Source organism: Mustelus asterias, chromosome 9 (assembly GCF_964213995.1).
Source record: "Mustelus asterias chromosome 9, sMusAst1.hap1.1, whole genome shotgun sequence".
Lineage (NCBI taxonomy): Eukaryota > Metazoa > Chordata > Chondrichthyes > Carcharhiniformes > Triakidae > Mustelus > Mustelus asterias.
In genome coordinates, this window is record NC_135809.1 from 139,402,294 (window position 1) to 139,417,033 (window position 14,740).

Sequence of the window (14,740 nt, forward strand, 5' to 3'; positions counted from 1 at the left end):
TTAAAATCTGGACTGTTACACTTTAATTGCAGCAACTGAATTTAGTCTAATCTACTTAGAACAAAGAAAATTACAGCACAGGAACAGGCCCTTCGGCCCTCCAAGCCTGCACCGACCATGCTGCCCGACTGAACTAAAACCCCCTACCCTTCTGGGGACCATATCCCTCTATTCCCATCCTATTCATGTACTTGTCAAGACGCCTCTTAAAAGTCACTCCCATATCCACTTCCACTACCTCCCCCGGTAACGGGTCCCAGGTACCCATTACTCTCTGTCTAAAAAAACTGCCTCGTACATCTCCTTTAAACCTTGCCCCTTGCACCTTAAACATGTGCCCCCTAGTAATTGATTCTTCCACCGTGGGAAAAAACTTCTGACTATCCACTCTGTCCATGCCTCTCATAATCTTGTAGACTTCTATCAGGTCTCCCCTCAACCTCCATCGCTCCAGTGAGAACAAACCAAGTTTCTCCAATCTCTCCTCATAGCTAATGCCCTCCATACCAGGCAACATCCTGGTAAATCTTTTCCGTACCCTCTCCAAAGCCTCCACATCCTTCTGGTAGTGTGGCGACCAGAATTGAACACTATATTCCAAGTGCAGCCTAACTAAGGTTCTATAAAGCTGCAACATGACTTGCCAATTTTTAAACTCAATGCCCCGGCTGATGAAGGCAAGCATGCCATATGCCTTCTTGACTACCTTCTCCACCTGCATTGCCACTTTCAGTGACCTGTGTACCTGTACACCCAGATCCCTTTGCCTATCAATACTCTTAAGGGTTCTGCCATTTACTGTATATTTCCTATCTGTATTAGACCTTCCAAAATGCATTACCTCACATTTGTCCGGATTAAACTCCATCTGCCATCTTTCCGCCCAAGTCTCCAACTGATGGCTCCTCGTGGCAGGCTGGTGCAAAAGGTTAAATTTCACGGGATAAAAGGTGAGCTAGCTAGATGGGTGGAGAACTGGTTTAGCCATAGAAAGAAGTCTCACAACACCAGGTTAAAGTCCAACAGGTTTATTTGGTAGCAAATACCATAAGCTTTCGGAGCACTGCTCCTTCGTCAGATGGAGTGGAAACTCCGGAGCCTTCAACATGTCATTGATGAAGACGAACATCTCGCCAAGGCCATCCCCACACCCCCACTTCTTGCCTTCAAACAACCACGCAACCTCAAACAGACCATTGTCCGCAGCAAACTACCCAGCCTTCAAGAGAACAGTGACCACGACACCACACAACCCTGCCACAGCAACCTCTGCAAGACGTGCCGGATCATCGACACGGATGGCATCATCTCACGTGAGAACGCCATCTACCAGGTACACGATACCTACTCTTGCAACTCGGCCAATGCTGTCTACCTGATACGCTGCAGGAAAGGATGTCCCGAGGCATGGTACATTGGGGAAACCATGCAGACGCTATGACAACGGATGAAAGAACACCGCTCGACAATCACCAGGCAAGACTGTTCTCTTCCTGTGGGGGAGCACTTCAGCAGTCACGGGCATTTAGCCTTGGATCTTCAGGTAAGCGTTCTCCAAGGCGGCCTTCGCAACACACGACAGCGCAGAGTCGCTGAGCAGAAACTGATAGACAAGTTCCGCACACACGAGGATGGCCTAAACCGGGATGTTGGATTTATGTCACATTATCAGTAACCCCCACAGCTTGCCTCCTGGGCTTGTAGAATCTCACTAGCTGTTCTGTCTGGAGACAATACACATCTCTTTAACCTGTGTTTAATGTTCCCTCCACCCACATTGTCTGTACCTTTAAGACCTGGCTGGCTGTAGGATTCGCATTCTAATCAGTATTCTGCAACTTGATTCTGTCTGTTTGCACTGTTTGAGAGCAGATATCCACTCCATCTGACGAAGGAGCAGTGCTCCGAAAGCTTATGGTATTTGCTACCAAATAAACCTGTTGGACTTTAACCTGGTGTTGTTAGACTCCTTACTAGTGGTGTTCCGCAGGGTTCTGTACAGGGACTTCTGTTGTTTGTGATATATATAAATGATTTGGAGGAAGATGTTGCTGGTGTGATCAGTAAGTTTGCAGACGACACAACGATTGCTGGAGTTGCGGATAGTGATGAACATTGTCAGAGAATACAGCAGGATATAGATAGGCTGCAACATTGGGCGGAGAAATGGCAGATGGAATTTAATCCAGATAAATGCGAAGTGATGCATTTCGGTAGATCTAATGTAAGGGGGAGCTATACAATAAATGACAGAACCATCAGGAGTATAGACACACAGAGGGACCTGGGTGTACAAGTCCACAGATCCTTAAAGGTGGCAGCACAGATGGAGAGAGTGGTCATGGAGGCATATGGCATGCTTGCCTTTATTGGACGGGGCATGGAATATAAAAGTTGGCATATGATGTTGCAGCTGTATAGAACGTTGGTTAGGCCACACTTGGAATACTGCGTCCAGTTCTGGTCGCCACACTACCTGAAGGACGTGGAGGCTTTGGAGAGAGTGCAGAGAAGGTTTACCAGGATGTTGCCTGGTATGGAGGGTCTTAGCTATGAGGAGAGATTGGGTAAACTGGGGTTGTTCTCCCTGGAAAGACGGAGAATGAGGGGCGAGCTAATAGAGGTGTATAAAATTATGAAGGGCATAGATAGGGTGAACAGTGGGAAGCTTTTTCCCAGGTCGGAGGTGACGAACACAAGGGGTCACGGGTTCAAGGTGAGGGGGGCAAGGTTCAACACAGATGTCAGGGGGACGTATTTTACACAGAGGGTGGTGGAGGCCTGGAATGCACTGCCAAGCAAGGTGATTGAGGCGGACATGCTGGGATCGTTTAAGACTTATCTAGATGGCCACATGAACAGACTGGGAATAGAGGGATACAAAAGAATGGTCTAGTTGGGCACATGAGCAGCGCAGGCTTGGAGGGCCGAAGGGTCTGTTCCTGTGCTGTATTGTTCTTTGTTCTAGATCCTGCTGTATCCTCTGATGGTCCTCATCACTATCCGCAAATCCACCAACCTTTGTGTCATCCGCAAACTTACTAATCAATCCAGTTACATTTTCCTCCAAATCACTTATATATATTACAATCAGCAAAGGTCCCAGCACTGATCCCTGAGGAACACCACTTGTCACAGCCCTCCATTCAGAAACGCACCCTTCCACTGCTACCCTCTGTCTTCTTTGACCGAGTAAGGAGTCTCACAACACCAGGTTAAAGTCCAACAGGTTTATTTGGTAGCAAAAGCCACGAGCTTTTGGAGCGCTGCCCCTTCGTCAGGTAAGTGGGAGTTCTGTTCACAAACAGGGCATATAAAGACACAAACTCAATTTACAAAATAATGGTTGGAATGCGAGTCTTTACAGGTAATCAAGTCTTGAAGGTACAGACAATGTGAGTGGAGAGACCATTAAGCACAGGTGAAAAAGATGTGTATTGTCTCCAGACAGGACAGTTAATGAGATTTTGCAAGCCCAGGCAAGTCGTGGGGGTTACAGATAGTGTGACATGAACCCAAGATCCCGGTTGAGGCCGTACTCATCTTTGCGGAACTTGGCTATCAGTCTCTGCTCAGCGACTCTGCGTTGTCATGTGTCGTGAAGGTCGCCTTGGAGAACGCTTACCCGAAGATGAGAGGCCGAATGCCCGTGACCGCTGAAGTGTTCCCCAACAGGAAGAGAACAGTCTTGCCTGGTGATTGTCGAGCGGTGTTCATTCATCAGTTGTTGTAGCGTCTGCATGGTCTCCCCAATGTACCATGCCTCGGGACATCCTTTCCTGCAGCGCATCAGGTAGACAATGTTGGTCGAGTTGCAAGAGTATGTACCGTGTACCTGGTGTATGGTGTTCTCACGTGAGATGATGGCATCCGTGTCGATGATCTGGCACATCTTGCAGAGGTTGCTGTGGCAGGGTTGTGTGGTGTCATGGTCACTGTTCTCCTGAAGGCTGGGTAGTTTGCTGCGGACAATGGTCTGTTTGCGGTTGTTTGAAGGCAAGAAGTGGGGGTGTGGGGATGGCTTTGGCGAGATGTTCGTCTTCACCGATGACATGTCGAAGGCTCAGGAGAAGATGTCGTAGCTTCTCCGCTCCGGGGAAGTACAGGGCGATGAAGGGTATGCTGTCTTCCGTGTCCCGTGTTTGTCTTCTGAGGAGGTCGGTGCGGCTTTTTGTTGTGGCGGGTCGGAACTGTCAGTCGATGAGTCGAGCGCCATATCCTGTTCTTATGAGGGCATCTTTCAGTGTCTGGAGGTGTCTGTTGCGATCCTCCTCATCTGAGCAGATCCTGTGTATACGGAGGGCTTGTCCGTAGGGGATGGCTTCTTTAACGTGTTTAGGGTGGAAGCTGGAGAAGTGGAGCATCGTGAGGTTATCCGTGGGCTTGCGGTACAGTGAAGTGCTGAGGTGACCGTCCTTAATGGAGATGCATGTGTCCAAGAATGCAACCGATTCCGGAGAGTAGTCCATGGTAAGTTTGATGGTGGATGGAACTTGTTGATGTCATCATATAGTTGTTTCAGTGATTGTTCACCAGGAGTCTTTGACCGAGCCAATTTTGTATCCACCTTGCTAGCTCACCTCTGATCCCATGCGACTTCACCTTCTGCACCAGTCTGCCATGAGGGACCTTGTCAAAGGCCTTACTGAAATCCATATAGACAACATCCACTGCCTTACCCTCATCAATCACCTTCGTCACTTCCTCGAAAAACTCGATCAAGTTCGTGAGACACGACCTCCCCTTCACAAAACCATGTTGCTTCTCACTAATACATCCACTTATTTCCAAGTGGGAATAAATCCTGTCTCGAAGAATCCTCTCCAATAATTTCCCTACCACTGATGTAAGGCTCACCGGCCTGTAATTACTTATTTCAACAAACTTTACCTCCATGTTCTAAAGCACACAGGGACATTGAAATACTTGGCTTCTGTCAAACAATGAGAGTGCTCCCACATTTATTAGCAAATGACAGTTGTATTTTTTGAAGCACAATTCCTACACGTTCTAGATTTCTCCATTTGACCCAATGCTCTTGCATCCCCATATCACTCTTCAAAGCTATTGCATTAGCTGTGAACTTTGTCTTTCTCTATTCTTTCTCAACTGGTCATTCAACAAGATTAGGGTGTCACGGTGGCGCAGTGGTTAGTACTGCTGCATCACAGCAGCAGGGACCTGGTTCGATTCCTGGCTTGGGTCACTGTCTGTGCAGAGTCTGCACATTCTCCCTGTGTCTGCGTGGATTTCCTCCGGGTGCTCCGGTTTCCTCCCACAGTCCAAAGATGTGCGGGTTAGGTGGATTGGCCATGCTAAATTGCCCCTTCGTGAACAATGAACAAAGAACCTTACAGCACAGGAACAGGCCCTTCGGCCCTCCAAGCCTGCACCGATCATGTGTTCCTAACTAGACCATCCGTTTGTATCCCTCTATTCCCAGTGAGTTCATAAGAACATAAGAAATAGGAGTAGGCCATCTAGCCCCTCGAGCCTGCCCCGCCATTCAATAAGATCATGTGGCTATCCAGATAAGTCTTAAATGATCCTAGCCTGTCCGCCTCAACCACCTTGCTTGGTAGTGCATTCCAGGCCCCCACCACCCTCTGTGTAAAATATGTCCCCCGCATATCTGTATTGAACCTTGCTCCCCTTACCTTGAACTTGTGACCCCTTGTGTTTGTCATTTCTGACCTGGGAAAAAGCTTCCAACTGTTCACCCTATCTATGCCCTTCAAAATTTTATAAACTTCTATTAGGTCGCCCCTCAACCTCCGTCTTTCCAGGGAGAACAACCCTAGTTTACTCAATCTCTCCTCATAGCTAATACCCTCCATACCAGGCAACATCCTGGTTAACCTTTTCTGCACTCTCTCCAAAGCCTCCACGTATTCCAAATGTGGCCTAACCAACGTTCTATATAACTGCAACATTGTATGCCAACTTTTATACTCTATGCCCTGTCCAATAAAGGCAAGCATGCCATATGCCTTCTTGACCACCCTCTCCACCTGTGCTGCCACCTTTAAGGATCTGTGGACTTGTACACCCAGGTCCCTCTGTGTGTCTATACTCCTGATGGTTCTGCCATTTATTGTATAGCATTAGATCTACCAAAATGCATCACTTCGCATTTATCTGGATTAAATTCCATCTGCCATTTCTCCGCCCAATGTTCCAGCCTATCTATATCCTGCTGCATTCTCTGACAATGTTCATCACTATCCGCAACTCCAGCAATCTTTGTGTCGTCCGCAAACTTACTAATCAGACCAGCTACATCTTCTTCCAAATCATTTATATATATCACAAACAGCAGAGGTCCCGGTACAGAGCCCTGCAGAACACCACTAGCCACAGTGTCAGGGGAACTAGCTAGGATAAATGTATGGGTTATGGGGATAGGGCCTGGGTGAGATTGTGGTCAGTGCAGACTCGATGGCCTCCTTCTGCAGAGTAAAATTCTATAAAAGCAAGTTATTGCAGATGCTGAAATCTGAAACAAAAAGAGAGAATGCTGTTCTCTGTCCACAAATGCTGTCAGACCTGAGATTTTCCAGCATTTTCTGTTTTTGTGGTCATTCAACAACTTGGATTTTTCTAAAGATTTATATTAATGTACCCAATAGATAGGTTTGCTGTAAATGTAGTGCATATTTTCAAGGAGGAGTTAGATATAACTCTTTGGGCGAAGGGGAGGGGAGAAGTAGGGGTGGGGGGGGGGGGGGGGGGGGGGGTGTGTGGAGATATCAGGCTATTGAGTTTGATGACCAGCCACAATCATAGTGAATGGTGCAGCAGGCTCGAAGGGCCGAATGACCTCCTTCTGCTCCTATTTTCTATCATTATAAAATACCATGTTATTTCAATAATATTCTTAATTACCTTAGGATTTCTCATGTAATGTACATACACCAGGCGCATAAATTGCGTAGGATGCATTTTTCATTTACTGTAAGAGAATTTCCCTTTCTTTGTGGAGATCTGCAATTCTTGGTCTCCACACTTCACTGGAAGCTACTCAGCTGATCTCAACTAATTTATACAAAAGGAGTAGGGCATCCCCCCTCTGAAGTCAATCCCACCATTCGATTATGTCATCGCTGATCTAAATTTCATCTGTCCACCATGGCTTTATAAGTTCTAATGATCTTGTCCACCAAAAATACATACACTTACATAGAACAGTACAGCACAGAACAGGCCCTTCGGCCCTCGATGTTGTGCCGAGCTTTGACCAAAACCAAAATTAAGCTCTCCCACTCCCTATCATCCTGGTGTGCTCCATGTGCCTATCCAATAACCGCTTGAAAGTTCCTAAAGTGTCTGACTCCACTATCGCAACAGGCAGTCCATTCCACACCCCAACCACTCTCTTCAATAAAGAACCTACCTCGGACATCCCTCCTATATCTCCCACCATGAACCTTATAGTTATGCTCCCTAGTAACAGCTACATCCACCCGAGGAAATAGTCTCTGAACATCTACTCTATCTAGCCCCCTCATCATCTTATAAACCTCTATTAAGTCGCCTCTCACCCTCCTCCGCTCTAAAGAGAAAAGCCCTAGCTCCCTCAACCTTTCATAAGAACATAAGAACTAGGAGCAGGAGTAGGCCATCTAGCCCCTCGAGCCTGCCCCGCCATTCAATAAGATCATGGCTGATCTGACGTGGATCAGTACCACTTACCCGCCTGATCCCCATAACCCTTAATTCCCTTACCGATCAGGAATCCATCCATCCGCGCTTTAAACATATTCAGCGAGGTAGCCTCCACCACCTCAGTGGGCAGAGAATTCCAGAGATTCACCACCCTCTGGGAGAAGAAGTTCCTCCTCAACTCTGTCTTAAACCGACCCCCCTTTATTTTGAGGCTGTGTCCTCTAGTTTTAACTTCCTTACTAAGTGGAAAGAATCTCTCCGCCTCCACCCTATCCAGCCCCCGCATTATCTTATAAGTCTCCATAAGATCCCCCCTCATCCTTCTAAACTCCAACGAGTACAAACCCAATCTCCTCAGCCTCTCCTCATAATCCAAACCCCTCATCTCCGGTATCAACCTGGTGAACCTTCTCTGCACTCCCTCCAATGCCAATATATCCTTCCTCATATAAGGGGACCAATACTGCACACAGTATTCCAGCTGCGGCCTCACCAATGCCCTGTACAGGTGCATCAAGACATCCCTGCTTTTATATTCTATCCCTCTCACAATATAGGCCAACATCCCATTTGCCTTCTTGATCACCTGTTGTACCTGCAGACTGGGCTTTTGCGTCTCATGCACAAGGACCCCCAGGTCCCTTTGCACGGTAGCATGTTTTAATTTGTTTCCATTGAGATAGTAATCCCATTTGTTATTGTTTCCTCCAAAGTGTATAACCTCGCATTTCTCAACGTTATACTCCATTTGCCATATCCTCGTCCACTCACTCAGCCTGTCCAAATCTCTCTGCAGATCTTCTCCGTCCTCCACACGATTCACTTTTCCACTTATCTTTGTGTCGTCTGCAAACTTCGTTATCCTACACTCCGTCCCCTCCTCCAGATCATCTATATAAATGGTAAACAGTTGCGGCCCGAGTACCGATCCCTGCGGCACGCCACTAGTTACCTTCCTCCAACCGGAAAAACACCCATTTATTCCGACTCTTTGCTTCCTGTCGGATAGCCAGTCCCCAATCCACTTTAACACACTACCCCCAACTCCGTGTGCCCTAATCTTCTTCAGCAGCCTTTTATGGGGCACCTTATCAAACGCCTTTTGGAAATCCAAAAACACCGCATCCACCGGTTCTCCTCCATCAACCGCCCTATTTTTTTTTTTTTTTTTTAACTGGTCGGTGCAACATCGTGGGCCGAAGGGCCTGTTCTGCGCTGTAATGTTCTATGTTCTATGTTCTATGTTCTATGTTCTAGTCACATCTTCATAAAAATCCAACATGTTCGTCAAGCACGACTTTCCCCTCATGAATCCATGCTGCGTCTGATTGATCGAACCATTTCTATCCAGATGCCCTGCTATCTCCTCTTTAATAATGGATTCCAGCATTTTCCCTACTACAGACGTTAAGCTGACATGAGACCTAACCTCCAAACCAGGAAGCATCCTGGTAAATCTCCTCTGCACTCTTTCCAGCGCTTCCACATCCTTCTTATAGCGAGGTGACAAGAACTGCACACAATATTCCAAATGTGGTCTCACCAAGGTCCCGTACAGTTGCAGCATAACCCCACGGCTCTTAAACTCAAACCCCCTGTTAATAAATGCTAACACACTGTAGGCCTTCTTCACGGCTCTATCCACTGGAGTGGCAACCTTCAGAGATCTGTGGATATGAACCCCAAGATCTCTCTGTTCCTCCACATTCCTCAGAACCCTACCGTTGACCCTGTAATCCGCATTCAAATTTGTCCTACCAAAATGAATCACCTTGCACTTATCAGGGTTAAACTCCATCTGCCATTTTTCGGCCCAGCTCTGCATCCTATCAATGTCTCTTTGCAGCCTACAACAGCCTTCCACCTCATCCACTACTCCACCAATCTTGGTGTCATCAGCAAATTTACTGATCCACCCTGCAGCCCCCTCCTCCAAGTCATTATAAAAATCACAAATAGCAGAGGACCCAACACTGATCCCTGTGGTACACCGCTGGTAACTGGTCTCCAGTCTGAAAAATTTTCCATCCACCACCACCTTCTGCCTTCTATGAGATAGCCAGTTACTTATCCAATCGGCCAAATTTCTCTCTATCCCACGCCTCCTTACTTTCTTCATGAGCCGACCATGGGGGACCTTACCAAACGCCTTACTAAAATCCATGTATATGACATCAACTGCTCTACCTTCATCTACACACTTAGTTACCTCCTCAAAAAATTCAATGAAATTTGTGAGGCAAGACATACCCTTCACGAATCCATGTTGACTATCCCGGATTAAGCTGCATCTTTCTAAATGGTCATAAATCCTATCCCTCAGGACCTTTTCCATTAACTTACCGACCACCGAAGTAAGACTAACCAGCCTATAATTACCAGGGTCATTCCTACTTCCTTTCTTGAACAGAGGAACAACATTCGCCACTCTCCAGTCCTCTGGCACTATCCCCATGGACAGTGAGGACCCAAAGATCAAAGCCAAAGGCTCTGCAATCTCAGAACATCTACCTCCTCCAGCCTATCAGCCTGTATCATACTCTCATCCTCAAAAACATGGCCCCTCTCCTTGGTGAACACTGAAGAAAAGCATTCATTCATCGCCTCTCCAATCTCTTCTGACTCCATACACAAGTTCCCACTACTGTCCTTGACCGGCCCTAACCTCACCCTGGTCATTCTTTTACTTCTCACATAAGAGTAAAAAGCCTTGGAGTTTTCCTTGATCTGACCCGCCTCCTCCTAGCTCTCCTAAGCCCTTCTTTTAGCTCATTCCTTGCTAACTTGTAACCCTCAATCAACCCAACTGAACCTTGTTTTCTCATCCTTACATACGCTTCCTTTTTCCTCTTGACAAGACATTCAACCTCTTTTGTGAACCATGGTTCCCTCACTCGGCCATTTCCTCCCTGCCTGACAGGGACATACCTATCAAGGACACGCAGTATTTATTCCTTGAACAAGCTTCACTTTTCATTTGTGCCTTTCCCTGACAGTTTCTGTTCCCAGCTTACGCTCCCTAATTCTTGCCTAATCGCATCATAATTACCCCTCCCCCAATTATAAACCTTGCCCTGCCGTATGGCCCTATCTCTCTCCATTGCAATAATGAGGGAAAGAGTTCCAGAGTTTCATACCTTTAGTGTGAAGAGATGCTTCCTGACATCATCCCAATTTAATCTGAAAGCTATGCTCCTTTATTTTGGACTCCTACCAGAGGAAATAGTTCCTATCCAGTCTATCAAAACCCTTAATTATCTTAAACACTTCAATTTGACTACCTCTAAATCTTCTATAGTCGAATACAAGCTGAGTTCACGTGGCCTGTCTCCAGAATTTAACCCTTTTAGCTCCTGTATAATTCTGCTAAATCTGCACCAATTCCAATATCAATATATCCTCTCTCGGAATAATCTAGAACTCAACCTTGTAACTATCTAACCTGTACAATTTAGTACTGTAGTACAAACAGCTAAACAAATGATGATGAATTTTCTATATGATAGCTCATCAAATCAAGCATGCTGAGGAAATGAAACTTGTAAACGTTCTCCGGTAAGGATGTAAATGGAAAGTGGGAGACCTTCAAAGGAGAAATTTTGAGAGTGTAGAGTTTGTATGTTCCTGTCAGGATTAAAGGCAAAGTAACTAGGAATAAGGAACCTTGGTTCTCGAGGGAGATTGTAACACTGATTAAGAGGAAGAGAGAGTTGTATGAAATGTACAGGCAGCAAGGAACAGATCAGATGCTCGAGGAGTATAAAAAGTGCAAGAAACTACTTAAGAGGGAAATCAGGAGGGCTAAAAGAAGACATGAGGTTGCTTTGGCAGACAGAGTGAAGGAAAATCCAAAGAGCTTCTATAGGTATGTTAGGAGCAAAAGGATAGTGAGGGATAAAATTGGTCCTCTTGAAGACCAGAGTGGTAGACTGTGTATGGAACCAAAAGAGATGGGGGAGATACTAAATGGTTTTTTTGCATCCGTATTTACTGAGGAAACGGGCATGGAGTCTACGGAAATAGGGCAAACAGGTAGGGAGGTCATGGAACCGTTACAGATTAAAGGGGAGGAGGTGCTTGCTGTCTTGAGGCAAATCAGAGTGGATAAATCCCCAGGACCGGACAGGGTATTCCCACGGACCTTGAGGGAAGCTAGTGTTGAACTTGCAGGGGCCCTGACAGACATATTTAAAATGTCAGTATTCACGGGGGAGGTGCCGGATGATTGGAGGGTGGCTCATGTTGTTCCGTTGTTTAAAAAAGGTTCCAAAAGAAATCCGGGAAATTATAGGCCAGTAAGTTTGACGTCGGTGGTGGGCAAGTTATTGGAAGGTGTGATAAGGGATAGGATCTACAAATATTTGGATAGACAGGGACTTATTAGGGAGAGTCAACATGGCTTTGTGCGTGGTAGGTCATGTTTGACCAATCTATTAGAGTTTTTCAAGGAGGTTACCAGGAACGTGGATGAAGGGAAGGCAGTGGATGTTGTCTACCTGGATTTCAGCAAGGCCTTTGACAAGATCCCTCATGTGAGGTTAGTTAGGAAGGTTCAGTTGCTGGGTATACATGGGGAGGTAGTAAATTGGATTAGACACAGGTTCAATGGAAGAAGCCAGAGAGTGGTTGTGGAGGATTGCTTCTCTGAGTGGAGGCCTGTGACTAGTGGTGTGCCGCAGGGATCGGTGTTGGGTCCTTTGTTGTTTGTCATCTATATCAATGATCTGGATGATAATGTGGTAAATTGGATCAGCAAGTTTGCTGATGATACAAAGATTGGAGGTGTAGTGGACAGTGAGGAAGGTTTTCAAAGCTTGCTGAGTGTAGGGTAACAAAGTTTGGAGATGACACAAAGATAAGTGGAAAAGTGAATCGTGTGGAGGGCGTAGGTCTGCAGAGAGATTTGGACGGGTTGAGTGAGTGGGTGAGGATCTGGCAGATGGAGTATAACGTTGACAAATGCGAGGTTATTCACTTTGGAGGAAATAATAGCAAATTGGATTATCTAAATGGAAAAAAATTACAACATGCTACTGAGCAAAGGGACCTGGGGATCCTTGTGCATGAGACGCAAAAACCCAGTCTGCAGGTGCAACAGGTGATCAAGAAGGCAAATGGGATGTTGGCCTATATCGCAAGGGGGATAGAATATAAAAGCAGAGATGTCTTGCTGCATCTGTACAGGGCATTGGTGAGGCCGCAGCTGGAATACTGTGTGCAGTATTGGTCCCCTTATTTGCGGAAGGATATATTGGCCTTGGAGGTAGTGCAGAGAAGGTTCACCAGGTTGATACCAGAGATGAGGGGTGTTGATTATGAGGAGAGACTGAGCAGATTGGGTTTGTACTCGTTGGAATTTAGAAGGCTGAGGGGGGATCTTATAGAGACCTATAAGATAATGAAGGGGCTGGTTGGGTAGAGGTGGAGAGATTCTTTCCACTTAGAAAGGAAGCTAGGACTAGAGGGCACAGCCTCAAAATAAAGGGGGGTCAGTTTAGGAGAGAGTTGAGGATTGCTTCTCTGAATGGAGGCTTGTGACTGGTGGTGTGCCGCAGGGATCGGTGTTGGGTCCAATGTTGTTTGTCATCTATATCAATGATCTGGGTGATAATGTGGTAAATTGGATCAGCAAATTTGCTGATGATACAAAGATTGGAGGTGTAGTGGACAGTGAGGAAGGTTTTCAAAGCTTGCAGAGGGATTTGGACCAACTCGAAAAATGGGCTGAAAAATGGCAAATGGAATTTAATGTAGACAAGTGTGAGATATTGCACTTTGGAAGGACAAACCAAAGTAGAATGTACAGGGTAAATGGTAGGACTCTGAAGAGTGCAGTTGAACAGAGGGATCTGGGAATACAGGTACAGAATTCCCTAAAAGTGACGTCACAGGTGGATAGGGTCGTAAAGAGTGCCTTTGGTACATTGGCCTTTATAAATCGGAGTATCGAGTATAAAAGTTGGAGTGTTATGGTAAGGTTATATAAGGCATTGGTGAGGCCGAATTTGGAGTATTGTGTACAGTTTTGGTCACCTAGTTACAGGAAGGATGTAAATAAGGTTGAAAGAGTGCAGAGAAGGTTCACAAGGATGTTGCCGGGACTTGAGAAGCTGAGTTACAGAGAGAGATTGAATAGGTTGGGACTTTATTCCCTGGAGCGTAGAAGAATGAGGGGAGATTTGATAGAGGTGTATAAGATTTTGATGGGTATAGATAGAGTGAATGCAAGCAGGCTTTTTCCGCTGAGGCTCAGGGAGAAAAAAACCAGAGGGCATGGGTTAAGGGTGAAAGGAGAAAAGTTTAAAGGGAATATTAGGGGGGGGCTTCTTCACGCAGAGAGTGGTGGGAGTGTGGAATGAGCTGCCGGATAAAGTGGTAAATGCGGGGTCACTTTTAACATTTAAGAAAAAGTTGGACGGGTTCATGGATGAGAGGGGTGTGAAGGGATATGGTCCAGGTGCAGGTCAGTGGGACAAGGCAAAAAATGGTTCGGCACAGACAAGAAGGGCCAAAAGGCCTGTTTCTGAGCTGTAATTTTCTATGGTTCTAATGGTATACTGAAAAGATTAATATCAGAACTATCAGACAGTTATCATTAATAAATTCACCACATGGATGCCATATGAAGAGATTTCAACATCAGTACAGGATAACATACAAACTGGACAATGAAAAGAACTGCTGTGTACGAGCAGTTACTCGAGTGCATCATAAACAATACATACCATTGTCATCGTATAAAGCTGCTTCAAGGAGTTGACAGTTCTCAGCAGAATCACAACAAGTCCGCCCCCTTGTACTGTCTCAACTGTTCTGGCCAAAAGGTTTGGAGTTAGGGCTTCAAAGTCCTGAAAGACAAGATGCCAATCTGTTCAAACACAGCCTTTCAAAACTTACCAAGAGAGGGAAATGATAGTGCATGGTTTTTTACATTAAAATCACTATATTAAGTGTTGCTAATATACTACAGGTCCACCATGTTACTGGCTGAGTGCTTACTGAATACTGTACTCTGTACAACCCAAGAATTCAGCCCAACGTGATTCCAGGAGTGCTAACGGCTATTTGATGTTGC

At 45.9% G+C, this 14,740-nt stretch overlaps 1 protein-coding gene across 1 annotated transcript in view; it reads right to left on the reverse strand.

Moving 5' to 3' along the window:
• nat10 (N-acetyltransferase 10) overlaps positions 1 to 14,740 on the reverse strand; it is a 209,339-nt gene that overhangs the window by 130,512 nt on the left and 64,087 nt on the right. Inside the window, exon 5 of the mRNA XM_078221061.1 lies at positions 14,391 to 14,513. Coding sequence (XP_078077187.1) covers positions 14,391 to 14,513 — 123 coding nt within the window. The remainder of the gene's footprint in view (positions 1 to 14,390; positions 14,514 to 14,740) is intronic.